Here is a 27558-nt window from a genome sequence, read left to right as displayed (position 1 = left end):
TGTTAACCTGTTTCATGACTATTTGACAATGACACCAGCTGAGGGAATCTTGAGGGAAAAGGGACATGGTTTTCTCCCTGCAGTGGGTGCTGTGAGCAGGCTATGTTACCAATGGGCACTGCTTCTGCAGTGAAAAGACCCCTAGCACGAGCTGGCAAAAGCAGAAATTCTTGCCAAGACAGACTCTGGATCTCTGCTTGCAGAATCCGGTGGAAGCAGAGTGGCGAGTCTCCCCCACCCCCAACTTTTCTCAATTTAGATTAGAAGGAGAAAATATTTATAAAACTAGTTACTTGGGCTTAGCAACTTTTGGGTATTTGTTATGGGTACTCATGGGTTTTGTTAATTCTGTGGTTCCCTCTCTGTCTGGTGTCTCTTCAACTTGTAATATGTCCTGAGAGCTTGGCCTTACGACCAGTGAGAATATTTTCTCTCCTGCTTTCATCATCCGGACGATGCACTTACCAGGATGCACTTTGCTCTCTGCCTGCCTGTGCCAAGCCCTCAAAGGAGTTTCCTGTGTCTATCCATTTCCTCTTGAAGATGGTGAAAACAGGGCCTTCTGTTGTCGTTTTCCACCTATCAGAGGATGCATATGCGTATGTATCTTGCAGGCGTCCAAGTGGGCTGTAGACCTAAGCTTAAGGAATCTAAACGGCTCATTCAAAAGGTAGGAAAACATGCTTTTCCTGCGTTTTGGAATGGCTCTTTTTAACTCTGGGAGTGAACTTTTTTTTCACGAGGGTTGTGCCTTTTAGCACTCTCTTTTGGGAATGCCTCTGGCTTCCAGAGTTAAGTCATAAAAAGGCTTATTGGTTTGAGTCAATATTAAGATTCTACTCGTTAAGGCCGGATGATGCGTCCTTTGAACCTGAAAGACTTCTAAATTGAAAAGAAAGTAAAGAAAGAAAAGAAAGAGAGAGAGAGGAAAGAAAGAGAGAGAGAGGGAGGGAGGGAGGGAGGGAGAGAAGGAAGGAAGGAAGGAAGGAAGGAAGGAAGGAAGGAAGGAAGGAAGGAAGGAAGGAAGGAAGGAAAGAAAGAAAGAAAGAAAGAAAGAAAGAAAGAAAGAAAGAAAGAAAGAAAGAAAGAAAGAAAGAAAGAAAGAAAAGAAAGGAAGAAAGGAAAGAAAGGAAGAAAGGAAGGAAAGAAAGAAAGGAGGTCTGGCTTTCGCATTGTTATAATAGCTAGTCATTAAGATTCCCTTAAAAAATGGAAGGATAGAAATTAGAAGAAAAATCAAAGTCCACTCAGACCCCTTCCTATTTTCCTTCAAACATTTGGAGAATTATAAAAGATCAGGACATCAGAAGTACAATTGTCTTGCACTTAAGGAGAAAAAGGGGAAAATAAAAAAGAATGGTGAAATCTTACTAAAAGACAACCTAAATTTTCAAGTCCTAAGAACTGAACACAGTAACTGTCAGGTTGGAAGTTCCACAATATGACCAGACAGAAATATGGGCTAAATTCCATTTATGGCTAGTGTCCTGCTAATGCGTTGCCAGTCCTCAAGGAAACTATAATGTTTATTACAAGCAATGTTTCCAGTTAGACTTGATCACTGAAAGTTCACTCAAAAGCAAGGGCTTCTAAATCAAATACAATAGAATGGTATACCTTGTTCTAAATATCGGTGAGGGCAAAACAAAGAAAAGAATCACAGTACTCATCCCAACAGGGTGAAAATATGTAAATGGTTGTTCAAAAAACAGGGGCAGGTGGACAAATAAAAGGGGCATTTTTGCAGTTAAAACAAAATTTTAACAGCACTGCTGAAGGCTGTATGAGCCAAAATGACCCCTTGTGAGTCTGCCAACATTGAAGGGCCCCAAGCTCGGCTCACACTGGCTTGGAGAAATTTAAAAAGCTGAAAGGCAGAGCTTACTATGAGAAAACTGATCAGCAGGCTCTTAGGTCAGTGGGCAGGCCAGTTTATTAAATTAAAGGTTAACCAAAGGCTATGTCCCTTGACTTGAAGCCTGAGCCCTGGCTGGAGACCTGGAGCCTTTTGTTTGTTCATTTGTCCACACAAAAGTGGTAAAATGGTCAGGCAATAAGAAAGAGAAAGAAAGAAAAATGTCCAGAACTCGATGTGGGCATTCTGTGAACTGAGGTGCCAAAACCCTTTGGTGAATAACTGACTCAGGCTATAATTTGAAAAAAAAATCTTAATAATTCAAAATAATCTTATAATTCAAAAAAATCTTTACAAGTAAAGATTGATAAAATTATAAAAATTGGAAAGTTTATGCAAACTTTATGTTAAGATGTCATGTTGCCTTTTCCTGAATGTTTTATAGGAATGTATGTTAAGTCTGGCCAAGAACAGTTTTTTACCCAGCATTGTAAAACCAGCAAAATGGAGGCTATAGATAGAAACGTAAGAGTTGTTGGAATTAAGGTAAAAGTTTATGGGCAAAGTAGTACATTCGGAATAGGCTTCGTATGAAGTGACCAAGTTTCTTTTAGCTGATTTACCTGACTGTATTGTACATGTGTCACTGGGGAGCGTTCCCTACCTACTATTATAAAACAGAATGCATATATATCCATCCTTAATGGATTTATTAATTAGATATACTCAAGAAAATAATTTTTATAGCATTGTGAAAAGATTTGTTGCAAAAGCCTAAAGAAAATGTAAGAAAATAAGAGGTACCTAAAATAAAACTATTTTATTTGTAACTATTTTATTTATTAAGACTAGGTATGCAGAGGGAAGGAAACAAATTGAGGTTGGGTGTAGCTGGGCAAGTAGGTCAGGGTATGACATCATTTGGGAAATTTGTAGAACTTGTCTTTATCTTTCAAATCTTTGCAAAACCAGAAATGCAGCTCTCAAAGACACCCTCGATCCCTGGGACCGAAGGGGGAAAAAAGAATAAAGAAGTATTTTTAGAAAGTACAAACAACTGTGGAAGCGCTCTTACCCGAAATCTGCAACATCTCCCATAATAGTGTCTTCTCTGTAAATATTAAGGAAAAGCTTTAGCCATCTAAGCAGGTAACATTAACTTACTCCACCTGCCAGAAACACCGTTTGGATCTGACTGTTCTTTATTTAAATCCTTGAAATATCTTAGTTTGCTTCCATATGAGATTAGTTTCAATTTAGAACACTGAATGACCAAGTAACCACACGTAAAAAATACATATGAAGGGTTAGTGGTTATATACTTACAAAACCACCCTGGTAACTCTTAAGCTGAAATAGGAATGCATGCAATTCCTGACTTTGGCCAGGAGATGGTATTGTTAATACACAATAAGGCAGATTCTCCACTTTGTAATTTAATATAAAAATTCTAGTAATTCCTCAAAAAAAGTGTCAGTATGAACACATGCTTGGCCTTTGTGTTTTATTGAATTTATATGCAGTTATCAATCATCTCTTCTTGTGGAGTTATTTTCTGGTGTGTTTTTTGGGTCCTTTTTATTGATTACTATTTCTGTTTTGAAACTGCTTCCTGTTAGTAAAAAACCTTCACTGGGAAGACATCTTTACACTCAAGATTTCATTTCAACTGCATTTGGATTTGAACTTGTGTACAGAGAGTTAGAATAAAAGCCTAGGAGACTGCCAAGTGGGTCCATTAGTGTCTGCTAGCCAGGTCAGGGATACTTGAAAACCACGGATAAATATCTGTGGTTTGTCTCTAATTCTGTGAAAATGGTTCCCTAATTCTATGTCGGAGGGTTGTACTGTATAATAGTCGATCCTCCGTTCATAAACGCATATAGCTGGCTCTGCCAGTATTCTTGGTTTGCCGATTATATGTTTTCTGAGGCAAAACATAGCAACACAAACATTTAAATTGCCCCCACGTGTTCACAGCCTCAACCGCTATATTTAATACAAAGCCCACAAAAGGGACACGGTTACCGATGAGACCTGGACATACCCCAAGGACTCCTGCTCACTGAAATCACAGATGGAGCAGACCAGAGAAATCTAAAGTCCATGCTGAGAAAGGTGGGTCAAGGGTGAACTCCTCAGAACAGTTACGATGTTCATTTCCAAAGGTTAAAAATTCACAAAGGGAATGAGGGATTTTTTAAAATTTGGGAAATGTGCTTTCTGATATTTACTTGAGTATAACCCAAGTAATAGAGTTTTGATTTTTTAGAAATAATGTACATGAGGGCATCAAAAATAATTGTAAAAATATTACTGTATACTAGGATCTTTTTGTAGTCATTTTATTTTGATAGTGGTTGTATTTTTTGAAAGGGGTTTCTTTTTATCAAGTACCTACCAGTTTTATTTTTAAAATACAGCAAGATTTATTTGATGTTCCCTGAACTGTTTCTGTAAAGACCAGCGTTCAACGCAAGGGCCATTTGCCCTAATCCCATGGTGTGTACTGCTGTCAGGGAAACAAGAAGTTTCCTGATTCTTCGGCAGATGGGCTGTTTACTAAACCAATCCTAACCTTTTTCCCAGGAGTACATCATCTTGCTTCTTCTCTATTTACCTCAACATTTTTAAAAGTTCTTTAAAAACCCTAGCCAAGAACGGAGGATACTCTAGTACAGCTGAAGCAATGGTCAAAACGCAGATCTATAATGAAGGAGCTAATTTTTGACAGAGGAAGTTGAGACACATGTATTTTTCAGGGTAATGCTTGCAGCCACCTGTGGACCAGTTGCTGGTTCCCACCTCACTCTTCCCTTTCTAACAGCTTCGCTCCCTGTGGTAGGGGGACTGCCAGGCACCTGGGGACTAAGTTGTCCTTCTACTCTCTGTATGTGTGTGCAACAATGCACAAAAGGCCATTATTACACTTATTTTGCTAATGAATAATAATAATAATGTTTTGGATATTTCTGATTTTTGCCCTGGAACTATGCCAATTATACTATGTATGTATCTATATGTGTGTATATACATAGATGTATATGCATATACATATGTGCATGTGTGTATGCATACATATATTATATATAAATATACTCTATATATCCACATGTATATGTATATATATCCTAATTTGATATAAAAACATAAGTGAGGATACTCTAAAGTTTAGTCAAAATTCAAACTGCTCAGAGTTCCTTAGAAAATATTCATTTATGTATTATCATATATCCATGGCTTAAGCTTAACTAATTGATTGGAGACCACGAAGTATTAATAATGATTTAATGATGAGTAACAGTTGAAACCTATTAGTAGTTTATTAGTGCTGATCAGTTGACAGAAATAATACTTGCTGAATTAAAACAAAAGATATAAAAGTTAATTCAATGTAATTATAAGCAATTGTGAGACCATTAAGAACTAATTTTTTTTAATTTTTAAAGATTTTATTCATTTATCTTTGGAGGGGGAGGAAAGGAGAGAGGGAGAGAAATAATGAATGCATGGTTGCCTCTCGTGTGTCCTCCGCTGGGAACTGGCCTGCAACCCAGGCATGTGCCCTGACTGGGAATTGAACCTCTGATCCTCTGATTGAGGCCCGCACTCAATCTACTGAGCTACACCAACCAGGGCAAGAACTCATTTCTTAAATAAAAATTTTAGTGGTTGAGAATCCCTGAATATGTTATCGTTTACCACATCACAACTAAATTTACAGAATGACAAAAATAGCTAGTATCAAGGGCTTGCCATACATGGTCCAGGTAATGTGCCACGTCGTTCTCAGGTGTTAGTTAGCGCTCACAACACGCTCATGTGGCAGGGACTCTGCTCCCATGGGGCAGTCAGGGACAAAGTATTGGAAAGTCCAAGAAACTTGAGGAAAGTCCCACAGATGACCAGAGGTGAGGCCTGGACCAGAAACCAGATCTTTCCATTCCTAAGGCCATCTCATCCTCTGAACCATATTGAAGCTTTCTCTTAGCAAAAGAATTCTGTACATCTTCTACAGAAAAAATAAAATCAAATTAAACCAAAAGAGAATTTTCAACATGTTATACATTGTCGTAAAATGTTTAGGGCCACCTTTACTGGGTTCTTCTCAATCAATATCAATAAGCATGATTTGATTGGTTATTGGTAAGCTGGAAAGGATTAATTCTCTTTCTAAAGAGGTAGAAAATAGATTGCTTAACTAATAGTACAACTTCAAAGATTCTAGCTGAATAAACCACTGAAATAAAATAGGTGGGTCCCAAAGCACGTGAATCTATGGATGCTTCATCCAATCATACGATACACCACCGTGGGACACAGATTGCGTTTTAGCTCCACTTACAACTCTCAGAAGAATCAGCCTGGTTTTGTTCATGGCATCCAAGGGACTTTGTGATTCTTCCGAAAGAGTATTTTAAAAATTAAGCTACTTTCTGAAAGATCATGTGTTGTAAGCAACCTAGAGAAGGTGGGTTGATTTAGAAATATTGAGGAGCCTGGAAATAGTATGATGGCACTTGAACATTTGCATTAAGGAGAAGTATTCCAGGAGCAGCTTTAGTATATTCCCCTTCCACCCACGCAGTCAGCACTGCTATCTCCTGATTCCTGAATAGACCATGCAACTCAGGACGAAATTTATGTATTATAACTAAAAAGAGTGACCAGTTTAAATTTATGTGAATTGCCTTTTTTTTACAGAGACTATTAAGGTTTCCTAACCCATTACTTTTTTATTTTATTTTATGGACAAAATCTTAAGGACTCTTGGGAAGGATAAAGCTCTGCCTTTCAAAGAAACCACTGCCATCTCCCACTGACCGAAAGAAGTTTGACCATGACTTTGCCATCTCTACTTCCTTCCATGGGGTTCATAATATTGTTCGGAACCAGAGCAAAATCCGCAAGGTGATCTGGCTGGTGGTGGTCTTGAGCTCAGTCTCAGTGGTGGTGTGGCAGGTCTACAGTCGCTTGGTCAACTACTTCTCCTGGCCGACCACAACGTCTGTAGAGGTTCAGTATGTGGAAAGGATAGAGTTCCCAGCTGTGACGTTTTGTAATTTGAACAGGTAAAAATTACTTTTTTAATAATAATAAGTCTCTACAACTTTAGTAGGGCAACCTTTCTTGGATGACTGAAATCAAGTTTTATTAAGCATTATTTAACATGGGAAACAATCTAAGTTCTTAAATTGTACTTACAGAAATTTAGGGAGCAAAAAAAGCTTATTGGTTTTTTCTTTCATTTATTTTTCTTCTTTTCTTTCTTCCATATTTACATGTTATGCATTGCAAAAAAAAACCCCCTATCTTTAAATAGATGTAAACATCTTGATTCTTGTACTTTAAAAGTTTAATTAGTAAAAAAGAGAGAAACATGCAATCGCAATGTATGTATGTATGGTGATTGTACAATTCACTAAAGGTATTCTGAGGGCACAGCAGACACCAGTCTCCTTCTAGGATGTTATGAAGTCTGACTATTAAAGGATGACCAGGCATTTTCTAGGTCGAGATGAGGATAACTTGAAGAGAGAACTACTATGCAAAAGTTGAGACATATGACATGCCCTAATGTGTATATGACAAGATATTTAATGAAATGGAGGCAGGGCTATCTTCATGGATGAGTAATCTGTTCAGCCACACGAGGCTCTGACACTTGGCTTAATAGTGTGCTGTCACTGTCTTAAGTCCTTGAGTACAACTTCTTCCAGAAAACTGCAATCCCCCAACTGTGTACCAAGTCTGCTGTAGAAGGGTATCTCCCCAGGAGGCCTTCCAGGCAACGCCCTGCTTCTGGCCATGGTCAAGCCTGAAAGATCACACATAAAATTTTCACCTGGCAGGGGGTGTGGAGGTGGGAGAGGGTGGGGATTCTTTAAGATTAACCCCCCTACCTATCAGCTGTTTGACCATGGACAAATCACTTAACTTCTTAGCTTCAATTTTTGTATGTATAAAACGATAATATATTATCTACTTCACATGTTTGCCGTTATATTAGATGAGGTAACATGTATCACTTGGTCTCATTCCTGAAGCATTCTTCGGACAGGTACTCAATATAAAGTAGATAGATATTATAGCAAGTTTTATAAGAATTCAAGACATATATCAAGGTCCCCAAAAGTTAAAACAAATCAAGCCCCTCCAAAAGATTTCAATACTATTGCCTCATACTGCTTTAAATTGTGTGTGTTCTAACAAAAGTAAAGATTGGTGCAGGTACCTAAGAATTAATAAGGTTTCCCTGAGTCAAGCTACAGTTTAATTATGCCTCTGTTAAGGGCCCTGAGATTGTTACACACCAGCATGCATTATATGCTAAGCTTTGTAGGAGGCAAAAGGTAAAAAACTATCTCATAAATTGTAGGATAAATCCTGTGAATGCAGGTGCTTTATTAAGAGTAGAGGATCTAGAAACATATTCCCTTCAAATTCTTTGTTTGTGGGTACTCGCAGGCACATGCCCATTTCAGTCTGAAGACCATTGCTCTAAGGGGCATTGCCTTCAATTCACAGAGATCAAGTAAGGTTTAATTGACACTGCAATTTGCTTAAAGTTACCATCTAGGGACTGGACAGACTGTTTACAGACCCCTATCATCACACTCCTTGTGCTGATGTGTCTCGACAGCAGGAATAGATCCCCAAGACGAGAAAATTTTGCCAAGGGACTTCTCATCATTAGGAAGAGTTCACCTTTTACCAAGGACCTATCCGGTGTACATGAAACTCAGAGTGGACCGTTTGTTAATAGCGCCTTATTCTCTATGACAAAATTATTTTCAGTAACAATCATGAAAATAAATAATAATAATAACCTCTATATTAATTCCAATAGGAATGAATGATAAGAATTAATAAATATAAGAGAAAATACCAATGCAAAATAAAATTGAAAGAAAAAGTTTAACACTTGGCGTGATTTTCAAATGTCTGTGTCAAAAATTTCCACTAAAATATCTTTACCATAAAATTCAACATGCATTTCCAGTATATGTACTAAAAACTACTCCTGTTTTTAAAGAAAACAACAACCTGTTTTCTTCCACTAATATCAGAGAAAATGACGAGATGTAGTCACTACTGATTTTATTTTATCCATTATTTTAAAACAAGTAACTCACTGTTAGGGGTGGGCTGGGATGGAAGTAAAACACAGAAAACTGTGCTTGAACAACCATTAAAATAAAATAAAAAGAACCCCCCCCCCAAAAGTAATAAGCATGTATTTTTATCTTGCCCACAATACAACTTATTTGTAAAATCACTAATATTTACTTGATGATCATTTAAAAAATTAAATAAAATATTTAAAAAACCCAAGTAACTTAAGTTCTGTTTCTTCATTTTTACAATAATCACTGTACTTATTTGTTTATTACAAATCTGCATTTAAATGCAAAAATGTATTAAAAGATTTTAAATAAATGACAAAATCATGACTCTCTTACAAATACAAAATAATTATGTCAAAGTTTTCATTGATGAGTGAGAGAACTATAAGGTGTTAGAATTAGTTCATAGGAGAGTGCAAGAAGCAGACATTCTTTCATATTTTCCTCTCAATAAAAGTATTTTTAAAAATATAAATTTCTTGTTAATACATGCAAGATTTAGGTTTGTTTTAGTGGAACTCAGTGAAGGACTGAATTAGGCATCAGCTTGGACTTAATATTCATTTGGTTCATATAATTTGGGGAAGTGTAGTTAGGGACATTAATATATATAAAAAAGACTGCTTTACCAAATAGTTATTGGTTATTCAGTTGTTCAAATAAGTCAATGTACTTTTATTATTTTCTGCTACTAGCTTCTTACCAGTATGCTAAACAAAAGAGTAAAGCAAACTATAACTAAGTGAGATTTCTAAAAGAATATTCTTGGAAGAATTTCGAAGCTTGAGTTAAAGTTGAATATAAACTCAGAAGCAAAACATCTTGGTTTTACGCTGAACAATACACCTCACAAAAGTTTTCATTTCCTTTGTTCCAAATATTCTTACATTTTATTTATTAAGTTGAAATCATCTACTTAAATTACCATCATGGTCTCAACTATTACTAGTGTGATAAAAAACATTTTAAAGACATTTAAAATTGCATCCCCCTCTAACCTTTTTATCCATCATAATTGTACCTCCTACATGTGTGGCAATTCCTTTATTTCTCTGCACAATCATCTTGAAAAGAATCTAATGAATGTAGCATGAGGTGGTATTGACTCAGCTTGTGTGGGATTCCAAAGTCACAGGAATTTGGAGCAGATTCTGTGAGTCAACGAGACTGAGAAAACCAAAGTAGACTAAAGGTCCACAGCTCAGTTTATGGCTAACACCATTGTTCACGTCAACATCTGCAGCTAATGGCTACCTCCTCAAAAAGTCACTAGGAACGCTTTTGAATAGGAAAGCAATGTTTTTGGATACACTGTAATTAGGTAGAAAACCCCCATGATGGAGGCTTGAGAGTCTCTCTAAAAAAAAAAGGCAAAGTCAGAGGACGGTATTTATAAAGGTCTTAGGACCTGGGCTGGTGGTTTTCAGACAGGTCTTGCAAAAGTGTTATATGAGAATCTGGTTAGCTAAAGTGTTATATTAGAGATTGTTCACAAAAGTAGTTTGTCTTTTTAATCTCTAAAAGTCTATACGATGTTTGCTTTTTTTCCCATTTTTGGTTTGGTTTTGCGTATGCCCTACTTTGACTGAGAAAGGATCTAATGTGGATTGTCTGAGAAAGGAAAAATTACATAAAGGATAATATAAAAGAAAGCAAAAATAAAATATAAAATCTGGGACAGGAGTGAGGTTATACACTAGTCACATGGCCCTGTACACTTATTAAGAGTAACACATTTCATTCCATGCCTTCTAGCAGTCAATTTGAAAAAGGTTTGTTCAGCTTCAAGATTTATAGCACCAAAACACTAATCACATTTTGAAAGGAATATAAGGCATGCAATTAAAGAACCACACATTACACAAGGCAGAAATTTCTCAGCAAAATAGGAGAATTACAAATTACTTATAGTAGAGCAAATAGATTACTTCTGCTTTGATTGTCAGGAAACCACTTTGCAATAATGAAGTATTTATTTAGTGACTATTTACCTGACATTGACTACATTTCAGGTGCTTTACTCGATGGTTGAGGAAAGATAATTTGTTCATGAAAATAACCTTCTGAACTAGGTGATACTAACATATATCAACTTTAGAAAAGCCACAGGGACTTGAAACTTGCCTACGTCACATCGTTAAGTGGCTACAACAATCATGGCTACACCACAGAAACAGAATCAGCCCGAGTGACATAAAACATGAGTGACAAAAAGGTAGTAGTATAGGGATTAAGGCCCACTGAATCACAGGGGCAGGGCCTGAAGTCAGCAACCAGAAAGAAAGATAAATAGGAAAGACATGGATGCCAGCTGGAGATGTGGTTCTCTCTTTTTCACTACCACCCATCTTGTTGGTGATCTACCAGATAAGTTGACACATTTTCCAAGTTGCACTGTCACTGACCCAAGATTTGAAGAAACCAGAGGAAGAAACTGAACAAGAGCGGAAGGAAATGTCATCCTGGCTGTTGTCCCATGTCACGAGTTGAGTGAGTGCGAGTGGCCATGGCTTCTGGCCAACGGTGAGCTTCAGGCTGTAACCAGCCACACACAAGGAAGGGGATGTTGGGAAATACAGCTCCAGCATAGCCGTGCAAACACGGCACAAAGCCACCACGGTGGCAAAGGAAATCTGGCGTCAAAGTCTATCTTCCTAACAACTACACATTTCTACCTCTCCTTGCATATTAGGTTGTGAATATCTATCAAGATGATCCACATCAAGGCCTGGAAGGTATTCTAGGTAAACGAAACTATATGTACAAATACAAGGTAATACAGGATGTGACAAAGACCTCTTAGGACTGCAATTTTGTTTGGCTGTATTATGAATGAGGGGAAGTATAGGAGAGAAGCTGGAGAAGCTGAGAGGGTCCAGATGTTTTGTCTGTGTCCTCTAGATAATAACAAGTTATCATTATTCTAAACATTGTCTTTATTTCTACTGATAGGTTCCAAACTGATGCCGTGGCCAAATTTGGTTTTATTTTTTTCTTATGGCATATTGTATCCAAAGTCCTCCATCTCCAGGAAATCAATGCCAATTCCACTGGTTTCAAAGAGGCTATTGATTTTCTTGAAGGTCAACAAAACTTCAGCATTACAGAGTTTGTCAAGAAAAATGGCTTTTCTCTCAACAATAGCACTTTTTTGGCATGTGACTTCTTTGGAAAGCCATGTAGCCCCCAGGTAATGGTTGTTTCTTTGAAAATCACCCATAGTACAAGCTACTTTACTATACTGTTCCACACTGAGATGAAGCTTACTCCCATGGGCAATCTACTTTTCTAAAAAAGAACTTGTTATTAAGTTTATTACTTTTCATTAAGTTGGCCTTATGATAACTGGGGGTGTAGAATATATATAAGACATATTTTCTTTGTAAAATAATTAGGTAAGAAAAGATAAAGAACAGAAATCTTTGGTTACTTTTCTTGCAGGATAGTCCTTTCAAAAGAAAAACACATTTGACATAAAAGGATATTTAAGTTTTTCCCATTTATCACCAAACAAGGTCTTCCAAGATCACATTTTTATTATCACTAAGCAATGAACATTCGGTTTTTATGCTTGTGGAATTGCATTAGAGGTTATAGAAAATGAGAAGACCCCAGCAGTTAACTATAAAAATTATATGTATTTCTCTAATCACTCACAACATCTCGTTTTTGTTTGTATAGCTACTCTACATTTAAGATAAAGTGATTGACATATCTGGAATCCGTTAGCAAAAGGAGATGCAGGCAATTTGACGCTTTACTTCCTGCATCAGCAATTCCGTGTCATGTGTTGTTAGGGGAGTCACAAATTCATGGTTCTGGCACACAAGTCCTTATCTTCGTGATAGACTTCCTTAGCTCCCGGGAAGCAGAAAAGCAGTGCCTGACGGACTGCTGACAGAGATGAAGCCCTGCTCTGAATTCAGCTTAGGCAAGAAGCTCTTCTGTGTTGCTTTTTATTTACAAATACATTGAAACTTATCACCAAGGAATTTTGTATTAGACATGACTTTTTCAGTTACAAATTATAGAAACCCATCTCCGATAAGTTAAGGAGTGAAAGGAGTGAACTGAGTTAATCGAGTGGGAGCTAGCTCTCAGAGTGGAACTAGCTTCAGAAAGGCTCAGCAAGGGCCTCTGGGGCTACCACTAACGTTCTGTTTCAGTTTCCATCTAATGACTCGGCCTGGCTTCTTTCTGCACCAGCCCTCCTCCCACAGAGCCAGGATGGCTGCTGACAGCTCTGTCCCTGATTATCATAGTTACCTAGGTCATCCAGTCCTGTATCCACTTACTAATCCCATGGGAGACTCGAGTTAGTTCTACTTGGGAAACATATTAATTCCTGAATCAATCCCTGACACGAGGCAGTGGGGTATTAAGATTGACCCATCTGCTTGGGCTGGGGTAGCTCCGTTGGTTGGAGCATCGTCCTGTAGACCTCAGGGTAAGAGGGTTTGATTCTGGTCAGGGCACACAACAGGGTAGTGAGTTTGGTCCCAGGTCAGACCAAAAGGGTATACCAAATGGTTGAGCCAGAGGCAGCCAATGGGTATTTCTCTCTCCTGTCTATGTTTATTTCCCTCTCTCTCTCCCTCCTTTCCCCTCTCTAAGCATGCCCTCCAGTGAGGATTAAAAAAAATATTGGCCCAGTTTGGGTCATATGTGCACCTCCACAGTGGAGGTGGTGGTGGGAGGAGGGTCAGAGGAGCAGAGCCATGTGGTAACTGCCCCACTGTGACCATGCATGGTGGGAGAGGGGTGGCCCCTTAAAAAAGGATGCTGCAGGGGTTTCCCATAGGTAAAATATATTTTCATGAATAATTAGTAAATATAAAACAAATAATTTTTAAATGTTTTAACATATGCTAAATTATATACAAATCTGTCTTAATTAGATAACCACATACAAATTGACTAGTGCGTAGTACAAATTAATGAAAACATAGAATATGAGCATAAATCATTTGACTGTTTATTCTTTCTGGTATTTCTGCTTTCTCATTTAGACATCTGTGATTTAAGAAAAAAAGTTATAGCAATTTAAACTTTAGAAATTATCCTAATACCCAACTGATTGTGTTTTATTTGGTTCATTTTCATATTGAAGGATTTTGCACATGTCTTCACAGAATATGGAAATTGCTTTACTTTTAATCATGGTGAAAATATCAAAGCAAGAAGAAGAGTGAGTGTCTCTGGCAGAGGTTTAAACTTGCTCTTCAATGTCAATCAGGTATTGCATTCCCTTAAACCCAGCCCAAGCTGAAGACACACAGTAACAAACATGGGTTTCTAAGGGTTTGATTAGGGTATTCTGCCCTGTCAAATTGTGCCTACCAGCTGAATATAATTTTTAATTAACTTTGGTTTAGAGGCCTATGGGTACAACTATTGACTTAGAGATGTAATGACAAAATTTAGAGGCATAACCTGGACATTTTTAGCTATACCACTGACTACTCTTACCATGACTCCAGGAAATAGTCATGCCACAAAACTTTAAAAAATTATAACTCAAAATATATAGCTAATTAAAGATGATGCTATGAATTTAAAAGCACTTAGACTTACACATAATTAAGCCTACTTTCTGTAACTGTGTAAATTGTCTAAAAAATTCTAAGTATTTAGGTTTTAAGTGTCCAGAGCCCTAAGAAATGCAGTGTTGCTACCTTCAAGAGTACCTGATGGAGCTCTTGCCCAAGTTAATTCCTCACCTTCTTACCTTGCCCAACAAATTTAGTATTAAACACTTAGAGGTATTTGACTCCATTATTATGGTTTTATAAATGCTATGATGGAATGCTGATGAATTAACTATCCAAAATCACATAACTAATGACAAGGAGGAGAAGTAAACTTACTCTCTCCCAAACAGCATTAAATTACCCCACCTCCCAATCCAAGTGAATGAGACCATTGGCTACTTTCAATTTGAGACGTACTCTTCAAGGACGTCTCATAACTTCTTCTTGTATTGCATTCAAAGGACTTTATGTCTAAACACAGCAGTGGACAGCACAATGCATATATCCCTACTTGTATATCTATTTGGTTAACAATTTCAAATAATTCAAATACTAACCATACGGTCATTTCAAATATAGTATAAATTTTATGAGCTAGAATTTCCTAAATACTATTAGAATACAATTAAAACATGCAAATTCAATACAACATTCCATAAGTAAATGATGCTGAAAGATTTCTCCGTGATTCTTACAGTGTCATCACAGTCCCTGGAGAAATAGTGTTCTGAGTTACAAATGGAAGACTAAGCATGTTTATTAAGTGTAATTCCATAATGCAGTTGACCCATTCAAAAGAAAAATTATCATGTTTCTAAATCCATTCCTTCACCTTATAGCCTGAAATTAAAACTAACAGTCTCCAGACCTTTAGTCTTAAATTTCTTCCTCTGACATAAGATTGATAAAAGAAGAGCACTGGGTTAGACAACGTGGTGTATCTTCCCTCTTCTGGGAAAACGAATTTGAAATAAGGCAAAGATTTTCATTAGAACAAGAAAAAGAATGCCAAAAAATTTTCTAAGACAAATGAAGCAAAGAGAAGAGCCAAGGAGAGAGCAACTAAGAGGCCGGTAGGTAAAGGGAGAGCCAGAGGAAATCAGGTGACGAAAATTTGTGCAATATATGGTCTCCATCTTAGGTGAAAATGGTCCACACGAAGCCAACAAAGACTTAAAATGTCACTCGACTCTAAAAAGTATGCCTGAGGTTTTTCATTTTCACATCTTGTCTATCAAAAGAGGTTAAAGAGTGCTAAGAAATATTTGATTTCCAGTAAGTCAAATTCTATCATGTGATAAAACCAAATCTCAAACTTGTGTGGAATTGATATAAATATGTAAACGAGAGGGGTGGATTTTTGTTTCAGGCGGAATTCACTGATGACCCAACCCTAGGTTTTGTTGACGCTGGGATCATCTTTGTCATCCATTCGCCAAAGAAGGTGCTACAGTTTGATGGTTTAGGCTTGTCATCACCTGTGGGGACGCACGCACGGGTAACAATCTGCCAGGTGAAGGTAAATATTATCAAAATGTGTATTCTGAGGGAACTCGAGGGGGTAGTGAATGCATATATGCGGACATAATATTTTTCACTAGAAATCCCTTTATTTCATTTCTTTAGAACATCTCTGAAATTCCACAGTTTCATTTCAGATACTTTCCTTTGTTAATAGGCACACATTTCGTAACAACAGTGAATTTGCATGTTCAATGTAACCGAAAGCTGGCAAGCCTGGCAAATCCAAGGTAGCTTTAAAACTCAACCGAGTGGGAAAGGCTCAGTGAGCATGAGGAGACACCTACTGAACTGTGCATTTTCTTAATGGGACATCCTGTGAAGGAGAAAAATAAGTGGGGAAAGCAGAAATGTTGGAGTCAGACACGTTTGCCAGGTTTCCATTTGCCAGCCACTTGCTCTGTGACTTCTTTAGTTAGCTCCCTGAATTTCCTTCTCTTTATATACTGCGAGAAGAGGGTGTCTAGGAGGAGGTAACGTTTCCTTTTTCACAGTTATTATGAAGTTTAAGTGAACTCACATATAGAAGCACTTACCTTATTGCCTGGGACCTAATAGGTGCTCAATAAAAAATTTTGGTATGAGTTTGGTAAACTTTGTGGGTAAGTTGATTAATATACTAACACTATTTCCATACATGATAATATATTTTTATGTGAATCCATGTTTACACCAATCAGTCTGTCTGATTTTATCAACTGACTACAGGTACAGAACATTTGGGATACGCACTGAAAGACCACTATTATTCTTACCTTCAGAGATTTTTCAGGTCGATAGAGTAGCCCAAAGAGGCTGACGTGGTCAAGTGAAAATAAAATCGAAATGGTCTGAGAGAAAAGTAAAAATGTGCATCAACCTCTCGGAGTGTAAAGGGGTGGATTGCCTCGGAAAAATATCCTGAACCAGGTGTTTACATTATCTCAAGACAGTTCATCAAGAATACCCTTGGGGGGAATGCAACCCTAACACCAAGCTGCAGAATTTTGCCCTGTACAGCACTGCTGGTTGCTTGAGGGAGTGTAAAGTGCAGCACATAAAGAAGCAGTGTGGATGTCTGCCTTTTCTGCTTCCTGGTGAGTGAGGGACGGCAACCTTCCCCTTGTCTGTCTGATTCTATTTACTTCCACTTGACAAATACAACCTCAACTAACAGGTTTTAATTCAAGGAGTCACAGAGATGTGTGGAAATTTTTTTAAAAAATCTGTTATTGGGGCCAGTGGCCAATTCTTATTTTCAAAATACAAAATTGGGTAGTGTCATACATCTGGAATTGTTCATTAGAGTTTTCTCAATTTGAGGGAAAATTAGACCATCTATATAAATTTTATTGACCCTGAAAACGTCACTATGAGTGTCACTGATTGTCACTTTGTGGCTAGAAAAGAGATTCCATGCTGTCTCTGCACACAATATGAAACATTTCCAGAGTCCTGGTAATTTGAGGTAAGTGTTGCAGGAGACAGAGAGCAGGGTGGATAAGGGCCGCCTCTGACCGAAGCTGCTCATCTCAGCTGCACAACTCCTCATCTATGTGACCTTGGCACTTAACCTTCATGTATTCCCTGTGCAATGGAGAAAATAATAACGCCTTACCTTATAGAGTTGTGATAAGGACATAAGTGGTTTTTAAAAGCCCTTGGGACAGTCCCCAACCTGTATGTGAGTGGTTTTAAAAAGCCCCTGCGACAGTCCCCAACCTGTATGACGGTGGGGTGTAGTTCTGCAAAACCAAAGGTCACTGGTTCCATTCCATGCCTCCATCATGGGCACGTACCAGAGGCAACCGATGGATATTTCTCACTCACACCAATGCTTCTCTCCCTCCCCGTTTCCATCCCTATCCCTCTCCATACAATAACTAACTAATTAATTAAGTAGAATAAATTAATTAGTGGCAGGCACACAATACATTCTATAGAAGGCTATTGTATAGAAGGCTATTGGCTATTCTTATTCAGATGTCCTTCATTCTTGTTCTCCAGCACATTTATAAAGAAAATGTAGTGTGCATCAAAAGCACAAGAACTTTGGCTGTATAAGTTTGCCACTGTGGCCTGTCACACACACACACACACACACACACACACACACTCTCCACACTACACTACCCCCCACACAGAGGTATACTAATGCTGTCTCTCCTCTTGTAACAGCAGTCTCTACTTGGCAAACCACTTCTTAAAATGTTTAAGAATCATTACTTCCTTGTTTCTAAAATTCTGATGAATGGTTTCTGAGCTCTCCAAAAACTGTTATAGAACTCTTAGTTCCGGTTCTAATCTTTTCAAAGCTACTGGGAAAAAGTCTGAATTGATAGGTGGAAAATAATGTTTATATTAAAAAGTATTACTTCTTACAAACAGAATAACTGGTATAAACCAGAATCTAGACAAGGTGAAATGTAAAACACAAAGCATGGGATATGCACAAACTTTAGGATATACCAACTGCTTTCAGGATAATATTTTTATTTGGTTTTATCTTCATACATTCTTTTAAGTGTGTGTATAGATGAGGAAAATTTGAGACTTAGAGACTTTAAACAAAATAGCTAAAATAATTCCACTAACAGTTGGTTGAGGTTGTCCCTGAAACCCACTTTACAGATATGGGTTGTTTCTAGAATTTTATTGTTCTTTGTAATGGGAGAAATATCACTGTAAGAAGTAAGGCACACTTTGGAAAGTGGTTTGTTCCCTAATATTGGAGGTAGTTTCTTTCTCTTTTGTTTGGAATTCTCTCAATTCCTTCACAAAGAGAACTTCCTAATGATTAGCCCTGAATTTATCCCCAAATTTTTAGTGTACAATCTCTTTTGCTTATTATCAGGACTACTGACTAAATGTTGAGGCTAACCCCAGAGACCACACGGTTATAGCAATAAACAGGGTGCCCAGACGCAAAGATGAAGGCTGGAGAATCAGCCTGAGATTACACCAGCTCTGATGCATGCAGATTTTACAATCTGGCTCAAGGCCTACAGCACATGCTTAACAAATATTGGCACTTACCTGTCCCATCTTACTACTTGAAAGTCAGCCTGCCAGGTGAGGGGTGTGGGTATGTGTGGCTACACACACACACACACACGCATACATACATGAATCAACGGGTAGAGAGAGCAAGAGAGAAAGTGAAGAGCGGGAGCCATGAATCCCCCTCCTCCAATGGCTCAGGCAAGCCACATTCTGAACCTTAGTGTCTTCTTTGGTGAAACGATGATTCCCAAATCACAGGATTAGAGTGAAAGATTAGGAAGAAATGAGATGACAAATGTGAAAACAATTTTAAATTTAAAAGCCACCAACATTTTCAAATTATTATCCACTTCAGTACATTTAGAATGATAGACACAGATGGAGTGAAACATGGAAAGAACCAAAAACATTCTTCTTCTCCTTACCGATGTATATTTTCATAGAGTATTAGCATGTTTCATACTTTTTTGCAAAAGAATAAATGTACAGATGGATAGATTGGTGGATGCATGGATGGATGGATGGAAGGAAGGTATTTTTTGTCATCATGTCATTTATTTTATAAAATGTGAAATCTCTGTATTTATGCCTATTCTTTTTAAGGAAATGGGATAGAGTGTGACCTACAAAAGTTTTACAACTGCGTTTCTCCTGCACTTGGTATGTGACTTAACATATTTTTTTCTTTTTAAGATTTACATGAAAGCTGTTCACAGTAACACAAGACATTCAATTATACTATGAATAGCCCATAAAAGAAAGAAAAGAAAGACTATAAGAGGGCGTTTCTAATGTTCTTGAAATTAAGAACATTAGTATCTTACACAGGCTTAGTGAAATAAAACAATGTCTAATATTTTATAAAAATAAGCACAGATACTTTCTGGAAAGAATTTCCTTTTTTTTTCCTAACAAGTATCTGAATCCAGTGACTCAACTAATTTAAGAATAACAAATTCCTATGTTTCATGTTTTGTTTCCTTTGCTGTATATATACTAAAAATAAATAAAATATAAATATTTTTGTTAAGAAAGTAGTGATAAAATTTGCTAACCATTTTTTTTAGCATTAAAAGTAAAATAATAAAAGTTTTAAAGCTCTGCCTTCCCCCCGTGAAATAGTCCTCTTCTCTGAATGTTCTGGTTTTCATTTTAGACCACATCGAAGTTGAGGGATTATGTACGGTGGGAACACACAATTCTAGCTGCCCTGTTCCTTGTGAAGAAACAGAATACCCAGCTACTATTTCTTATTCCACTTTTCCAAGTCAAAAAGCTTTGAAATACCTTTCTAAGAAGTTGAATCAAAGCCAAAAATACATCAGGTAACCTTTTTAATCTTGTCAATTATTTGTTATTGACATGAATAGTTTCTTTATTCAAAACTTGCAAAGTCTCAGGAAATGAATTCTCCTCCATCAGAGGTAATAGTTTCCATCACTGAATTAACAATGAAACGCTAGAATTTTAAGAGTAAATATGATCACATCTTTCAATTCTTTAAGTTAATTGTATGAAAAGTAAAATAAGGCCAACTTGAGTAATTTGTTCACGATCTTACTGACTCAACTTGGAAAACTAATACTGTTTTAATATCAGTTAATCTTTAAATGCTTTAAAATACCAAAATTCTTTACCTGAATATTATGTAGTTTGAGTCTCCTAATGACTGTACAAGGTAGATGGAGCTCAAATCATAATTCTTGTTTTCTAGATGAAAAAACTGAAGTACTGTATTTCAAGTAATGCTTTTCTGAAGGTGCTTAGTGGCACAGAAAGAAGTTATGCCCAAGACCTTGAGAGCTTGTTTGGAGGTTCTAGCAGGGGAGCGCAGCTACTCCTATACCCTTGACCAAAGACCGGTCCTCTCCTCTAGTTGGGAAGGTCGTCCTCTTCGACGGAGCGCGCAGCTTCGGGAGGGACGCACATGGATCGGTGAGGGAGGAAGGGGACACCCGCCTAGCCAGCCAGATCAGCCGAATCAACCCTGGCGATCAATGGGGTGACAGATGTCGCAGCCAGATCGCCCTCACATCCATGCCCAAGACCTAATAGGGTTTGGGACTTTATATATTTTCCACAGAGATATATAATTCTAATTTCATTAACTGTGGATTAAATTAGGTCTCTTTATGTTACCCCATGCTGCCTCGTAGAAATTACAAGTCAAACTTCATAAAGAATGCCTTTTTTAAAAAAATCAGGAAGCAGACTTAATATTTGTCTGCTTTTTATTTATATTTTTAAACAGAGGACTTAAAATAGTAATATAGTACATTAGTGTTTATACTTACATTTGTTATAATAAAAATAAGCTGATATACTTTTGCACAGCCTAGTACCAAACTTTGGAAACATTTAAATTCTAATTTTAGCCTGGAATTTATTTTAATCTAATAAGAAATGCTCTTTCTCTGTAAATATTTAGATAGTAAAGTGATCTTTGCAAATCAGGAAGAAAAATTGTTTTCATCTAGACAGGGTCAATAGGGTATGATTTCGAACGTGTAGCAGAGAAAAAGAAGCCAAGCTAGAAAATGTGCATTTATATTTTTAACACTGTTTCTCCTGTTTATATCCAATTTTAATATGGGGAACTGATTTGCTTAAAGTGTTGTTTCTATTATATACTTACATATGAACTAGGAAGAGCATTTTGTTGGACTTTTGGCTGATAGAGATCTGAGTTTCAAAATTATTGAATATTGCAGAGAATGTAGGTGTGATTTTGGAAGCACATTGGTGAGTAAGAAAAGAAACTCATGCATAAACAAGAAGGTCCTAGAAGACATCATTTTCTTTTCTCTTGTTTTTTCTAAAACTTACGTTACTGTTGTAGGTGAAAAAAACTTCTCCCTTCTTCTTTGAGGTTCTTCGGCTAGTCTAACAATTACATTGGTATAAGACAGATTAAAAGGAGAAAACAAATTTAATATCATATATTTAGGAGCCCATAAAAACTATGAGACTCAAAGAAGTGACCAATGAAGGCAACTCCTATACCTTTTAGACAAAGAAACAATACATTTGTTAAAATTGACGAGACAAAGAGTTTGGAGCTTGGAGTCGTATTAGTAAAGAAGTGACAAGGTTTATTTATACAGCCTTCTTGCCCCAAATTCCGTCTTTGGTACAGGAAGAGCACATTTCATACGGGATTTAGTTTTACTTTCAGGAGGGCAAACAAAGGTTACAATGTCCTCTTTCATGGGCTCTTTGTAAATTAAGTAATTTTAATTTAAAATAATCAGTATTCCAAAACAGTATTCTGCTCCCCTTCTTGATAAATTGTTCTGCAATTAATCTTATCACATAATTGACATGTAGTCACTCTACATTGTTGTGAATATTGGAGATCATTACCATGAAAACTAAGGCGAGTAGCTGAACAAATACAGCTGAACTCTACAAATCCTACATAGAGTTGGTGGATAGTAGTCACACATATAACTAAGAAACTGGTTTGTGAACAGGTACCAGAAATCAAAGAGTAATAAATCAGAAACCAGAAATGTAGTTTGGAGAGAAGATGTGAAACCTGAGCAGCAATAAGATTGTTTTTTAAAGCAATCTGTAACTTAATCATGAACCCCATACGTGTTTCTTCCTAGAGCACAAAGCTATTCCATACTTTGACCAGTCTTGGGCCTTCTTGTGGAAGCTGATGAACCCCGTTGAGAAGGTGATAAAAAGCTTCCCTTTACTGAAGCAGACAGCACGAAAGTGAATATAAGGGCAGGCAAATGTTGGCTGAATTTAAGCCAACTCTATTAGCAAAAACAAACAAACAAACAAAAAACAACAAAAACTTTGTAAATGTTTTGTTTTAGTTTGATACATTTTCAAGTAAAAATGTATAAAATCATCTACTTTGTTCAAAACCTTTAAAACAGCGTCATCCTCAAGCACCTGGATCATTTCTTTAGTGTTTTTATATATACAAAATCACTCAATTTTTCATTAATATCATAACCCTTATTAAAGTACAGATTTTATTTTATAAGCATGCATTTCCTGATACAAACAAATATTCTTTGACTTAAATCCTCAACAATTTTATGGTCATTGAGACGCATAGATTCAATGAGAGCCAAATCACTGGGCATCTCACCTCCCTCAGAGAAGCTGAGTAAATATCACAATATTTTTGTAGGGGATAGATTTATCTTCTCTCAAAAACACAGAGGAGTAATGTTTGAAAATGATTATGAGTTTTGTGTTTGGGAAGTTAAACATTATTATCAGTGTGCACACAAATTAGGAACACAATGAATGATAAGAAGATTGCACTATTACTAAAATTTCTAGACTTCCAAGACAACTTTATTATTTCCATCAATTTTTAAATTGTTTTATTATTTGCAAATATTATAATACCCCCTTCATTATCGATTTAAATATAGTACATTGTCTTGTTACCCAGGGCTAAACCAATGAAAATTAAGTAAATATATTAATGATATATTTTGAATTAAGTATATTTGGGAACATTGATTTCTAAGACTGTAAACAATAAGGAGAGTGATTCATAGTTGTCTTGCTTAGATATTTTAAAGAACAGCATGTAATTCCAGGAAACAATGCTAACAGAATCTATTCTTAATGACAATTATTATTGCTAACTAAAAATCACCAGGTGGTTAGTTCCCACCTTATAAGGCAGACAAGTTAATATTTATCCATTTATTCATTGGTTTCATCTGCAGTTTTTCCCCTTATTTGTCCATATCATAGCTCCTATTAAGTGTCAAGATTCAGGAATGTTGTCGGCTTTAGGGATACCCTGTGTACAAAAGACAAAAGCCCTGCATTATTTCATTTATTTCCATTGGGGTGGAGATGGGCAATAAACACAAACAGCCATCTCAGATAATGCTAAGTGCGGTGGAAGGAAAAGAAGCAGAAAAAGAGGCTGACGGAGCCAGCGTAACGGAGGGTTATTCTCAGGGTTGAAGACTGTGATCAAATAAGATCACCCTGGGAAAGTGACAAATGAACAAAGACCTAAAGCAGTGGGGCTGCACTTTCGGTTTTAAGTCCCTTTGTAGTCTTAAGACTTTGCCTTATGGGGTAGGACTTGCATGAGAGATTCCAAAGGTGGGCTAGAGGTTGTGTGGTTTAACCTTCCCTGGTGCCAGTGGAGAAAGTGTGCATGGGCTTTCTTACCAGCTTATGTCTCCTGGGACAAGAAGAGGAAATGGTGACATTTCAAAGCTGTCAGAGGTGAAATGTCAAAACATATCAATGAATTTTTCATTCTCTATCATATTAATATCCTTTGATACTGAACTTTCAATGGCTCTTTTAACCATGCATATTTTAACATCATTTATTGGTCATTAAAAAAATTCTCCGAGTTAGGTGGATCTCCCAAATATTGATTCATTTTATTATATAATACACATTTAATTTTAGTATCATTTAATATTATTGCTTAGTAAAAGTTTAAAAAAATTTGATGTTGTCAAGCTCAATAGCAGACAGAAATTTTTCAAAATTTTAACTTTAGCATAAAAGCTCAGCTTAAAATTTATCCTTAATCATTCAAATCTTATTAATTATTTTTCCTGAAGGGACAGGCCCGTTTTGTTCACTTTTGTGAAAATGTCTGCAAATGTCAGAGTCTGAGTAAGCAAAGTTTGTGTTATATTTTTAAATAAAAATGATGTTTCCTGTCAAAAGTGGCAACTGCCGCTCTCTTGAAATACTAATCACAATGAAAATGTCAAATAATATGTTAGTATACTATGAAAATAAATTTAACCCCATGAGCCTTCAAAAAAGATACTGGGTACCCCTAGGGGTCTGTGACCAAACCTTGGAAATGGCTAACCTAAAAGAGATATAAGAGCTGGTCTTGATATTCTTTGAAGGAATTACATCCCAAAAGGAGGGAAAATGAAATGCAGAGGAAAACGCTAGGCCAACAGCATGCTTGCTGGATGGATAGATTAGAATGGAGGTTAATGTGGCAGGAAGCAGAGTATGTGGATGTGCTAAGAGGTGGTTGGATTCTGGGTATATGTGTATGTTAATGGTAAAACAAATGTTTACTGCTGGATTGGCTTGCAATGGTATTAAATTATAAGTGGAAAAAAATTAAGAGTTTAATCTGGACTATGTTGAACTTGTAATATGAATTACACATCCAAGTAGCAATACCAGGAGGCAGTTGGATATGTTATAGAAGTTTGAGATAGAAGCGGCAGCTTTTCATGCACTGTGTCTTGTGCAGAGATTTCTGGTGAAACATCAAATCACCCAGGTGACTCAACGACACTACAGCCCATATTTGGCTCCCTGCAATTTCTGGCTTTTCCCAAAACTAGAATCACCTTTGAAGGGAAGGTGATTTCAGACCATCAATAAGATTCAGGAAAATACGACAGGGCAGTTGATGGCAACTGGCAGAACTGTGTGAGGTCCCGAGGTGCCTACTTTGAAGGGGACTCAGGTGTCCTTGTCCTATGTACAATGTTGCTTGTATCTTCTTCAATAATGTCTCTATGTTTCATATTACATGGCTGGATAATTTCTGGAAATTTAAATGATGTACTTTTCCATATTCTAAGGAAAGAGGCATAGAAAAATTAGTGGGTAGGAAAAAAATTATTTTCCCTATATATCAACATGATGAGAGCAGCCTCCGAATGAAGGTGTCGTGATAAGTATTAAATACAATGACCATGGGTCTCATTTCATGTTAAATAACTTCTGAACCAAAAATGGGCTTTACTTTTGTCAAATAGGAATTAAGAGGAGCATTGACAATCTTGATTAAGCTGAATTCTGTTTTTATCCCCAGGGATAATCTTGTAAACATTGAAATAAACTATCGTGACCTAAACTATAATATAACCCAAGAGCAAAAAGCAGTGAGTGTGTCTGAATTACTTGGTAAGTGTTATCTAATTACTCCTCAATTTAACAAAATATTTCTATCAGATTTTTTTTCCCTCTGTATGTAAAGGTTGGCATATTAATGGAGGAAAAGAAGCAATGGTGCTTGTCATTCCCCTGGCATTTAAATCTGACACTTTTCTACTCCCTGGACACACCTCCAGCAAACCTCACCTGGGCTTTCACACACAGCATCTCGCTTTCCCTTCGGATAGCCCCTCGCCCCTCAGCAACAGAGTGTTCAGCAATCTGACGTCGGGGTAGAATGTTGGGCATCTCAGCCCTTCCCATAAAACTACCCAGAATGAGTTGAGAAGAAGATCCTGGGGAAGCACAATTTAGCATTTGAGTTGCGACCACTCTGTACTCACTCTCCTTCATCGTACGTCCTTAATAAACCGAGTCACTGATTTCCTAGATCTCCCTGGACGTCCGAGGGGAGTCCCGTAAGAGATAGCAGAACGTATGAGAGTCAGGCACAATAACAGTCGTCAGACACTGGCAGCCAAGCCCCTGGATGAGGAGGAACTTCCTCGGAGCTCCTGCGCTAGCCTATACTGTCATTATCACACTTTACAAAAATTGTGTGGTCCTGAGTATGGCCACACGGCAATGCGTAAAAGATAAATGATGTGATTTATTTTAAAAGACAGTGCGAAGTAGTCAGATTCATGAAGACAAAAAAAAAAAAGAATGATGGTTGCCGAGGCCTGGGGGAAGGAAGAAGAACGAGGATTTTATTGTTTAACGGATGCCGAGTTTCCGTCGGACAGATGGAAACACTACAGAGGTGGATGGTGAGGACGGTCGCACAACAGTGTTGATGCGCTCAGTGACACAGAGCTGTACACTTAAACCCAGACAAAACAGAAAAATGCATGTTATGCAGATTTGATCACATTTATAAAGCACGTACCATAAAGATAGATATGGATTTACAAAACTTCTCAAGAAAATGGAAGTGCTGTGTTAATATATCTTAATGAAATATTACAAATGCTTAAGAAGAAATAGTTGGGACACTTGAAGTCACAAATTGCTTAGAAATGTATGTTGATGGAAAAAATCATCACCTAATAATGACATCTGAATGTCCCATTGCTACCCTTCATTCAGCATATGGAAATGAACTTGTAATTGTCAAAGAGATTTTATGAAAGAATTAACAGTCTCCAAAGTCTCTGAGTTCTATTTGGGATATGAATTTATGTTCACCTTTTCTCTCTCCTTTTTGAGATGATTTATATGAATATCATTCTTAATACACCACTACTTGCTATTACTTTATACCAAACTCAAAGTAATACAATCAACTCATCTTCCTATACCAGTTTAGGAAGAATGATAGTTCTAATTAACTTATTAGCTTTGAATCACTTAAATTCTAGTATTACTTAATTTCCTTTTTATGAAAAAAGCATGCTTTATTCAATGTATCGGTTTCATCACAGCAGATGTCGGAGGCCAACTAGGCCTGTTTTGTGGAGCCAGCATGATTACAGTGATAGAAGTTATGGAGTACCTATTCACCAATTTCTACTGGATATGCATTTTGGTTTTGCTGAAGATACCTGCAATGAGCCCAGGGGCGCATTCCCCTCAGGACCACCTGGGGAATAAAAATAACGTAGAAGAGTGCTGA

The 27558-nt window shown here is 37.0% G+C and overlaps 1 protein-coding gene across 1 annotated transcript; it reads left to right on the top strand.

The window, feature by feature from the left end:
• The first annotated feature begins 455 nt into the window (after nt 1-455).
• ASIC5 (acid sensing ion channel subunit family member 5) lies at nt 456-27558 on the top strand. Its single transcript, XM_037058229.1, has 11 exons — nt 456-670; nt 3933-3973; nt 6621-6927; nt 11935-12172; nt 14093-14218; nt 15883-16032; nt 16963-17110; nt 19620-19676; nt 20173-20341; nt 25822-25913; nt 27368-27558. The coding sequence occupies exons 1-11, from the start codon at nt 456-458 to the stop codon at nt 27556-27558; spliced, it is 1734 nt and encodes a 577-aa protein (XP_036914124.1).

The sequence above is a fragment of the Sturnira hondurensis genome, unplaced genomic scaffold, assembly GCF_014824575.4.
Source record: "Sturnira hondurensis isolate 20B ecotype Veracruz unplaced genomic scaffold, ASM1482457v3 Scaffold0010128, whole genome shotgun sequence".
Taxonomy (NCBI): Eukaryota; Metazoa; Chordata; class Mammalia; order Chiroptera; family Phyllostomidae; genus Sturnira; species Sturnira hondurensis.
The sequence above is the reverse complement of the archived record's forward strand: the minus strand, read 5'-3'. Positions and strand labels throughout refer to the sequence as shown.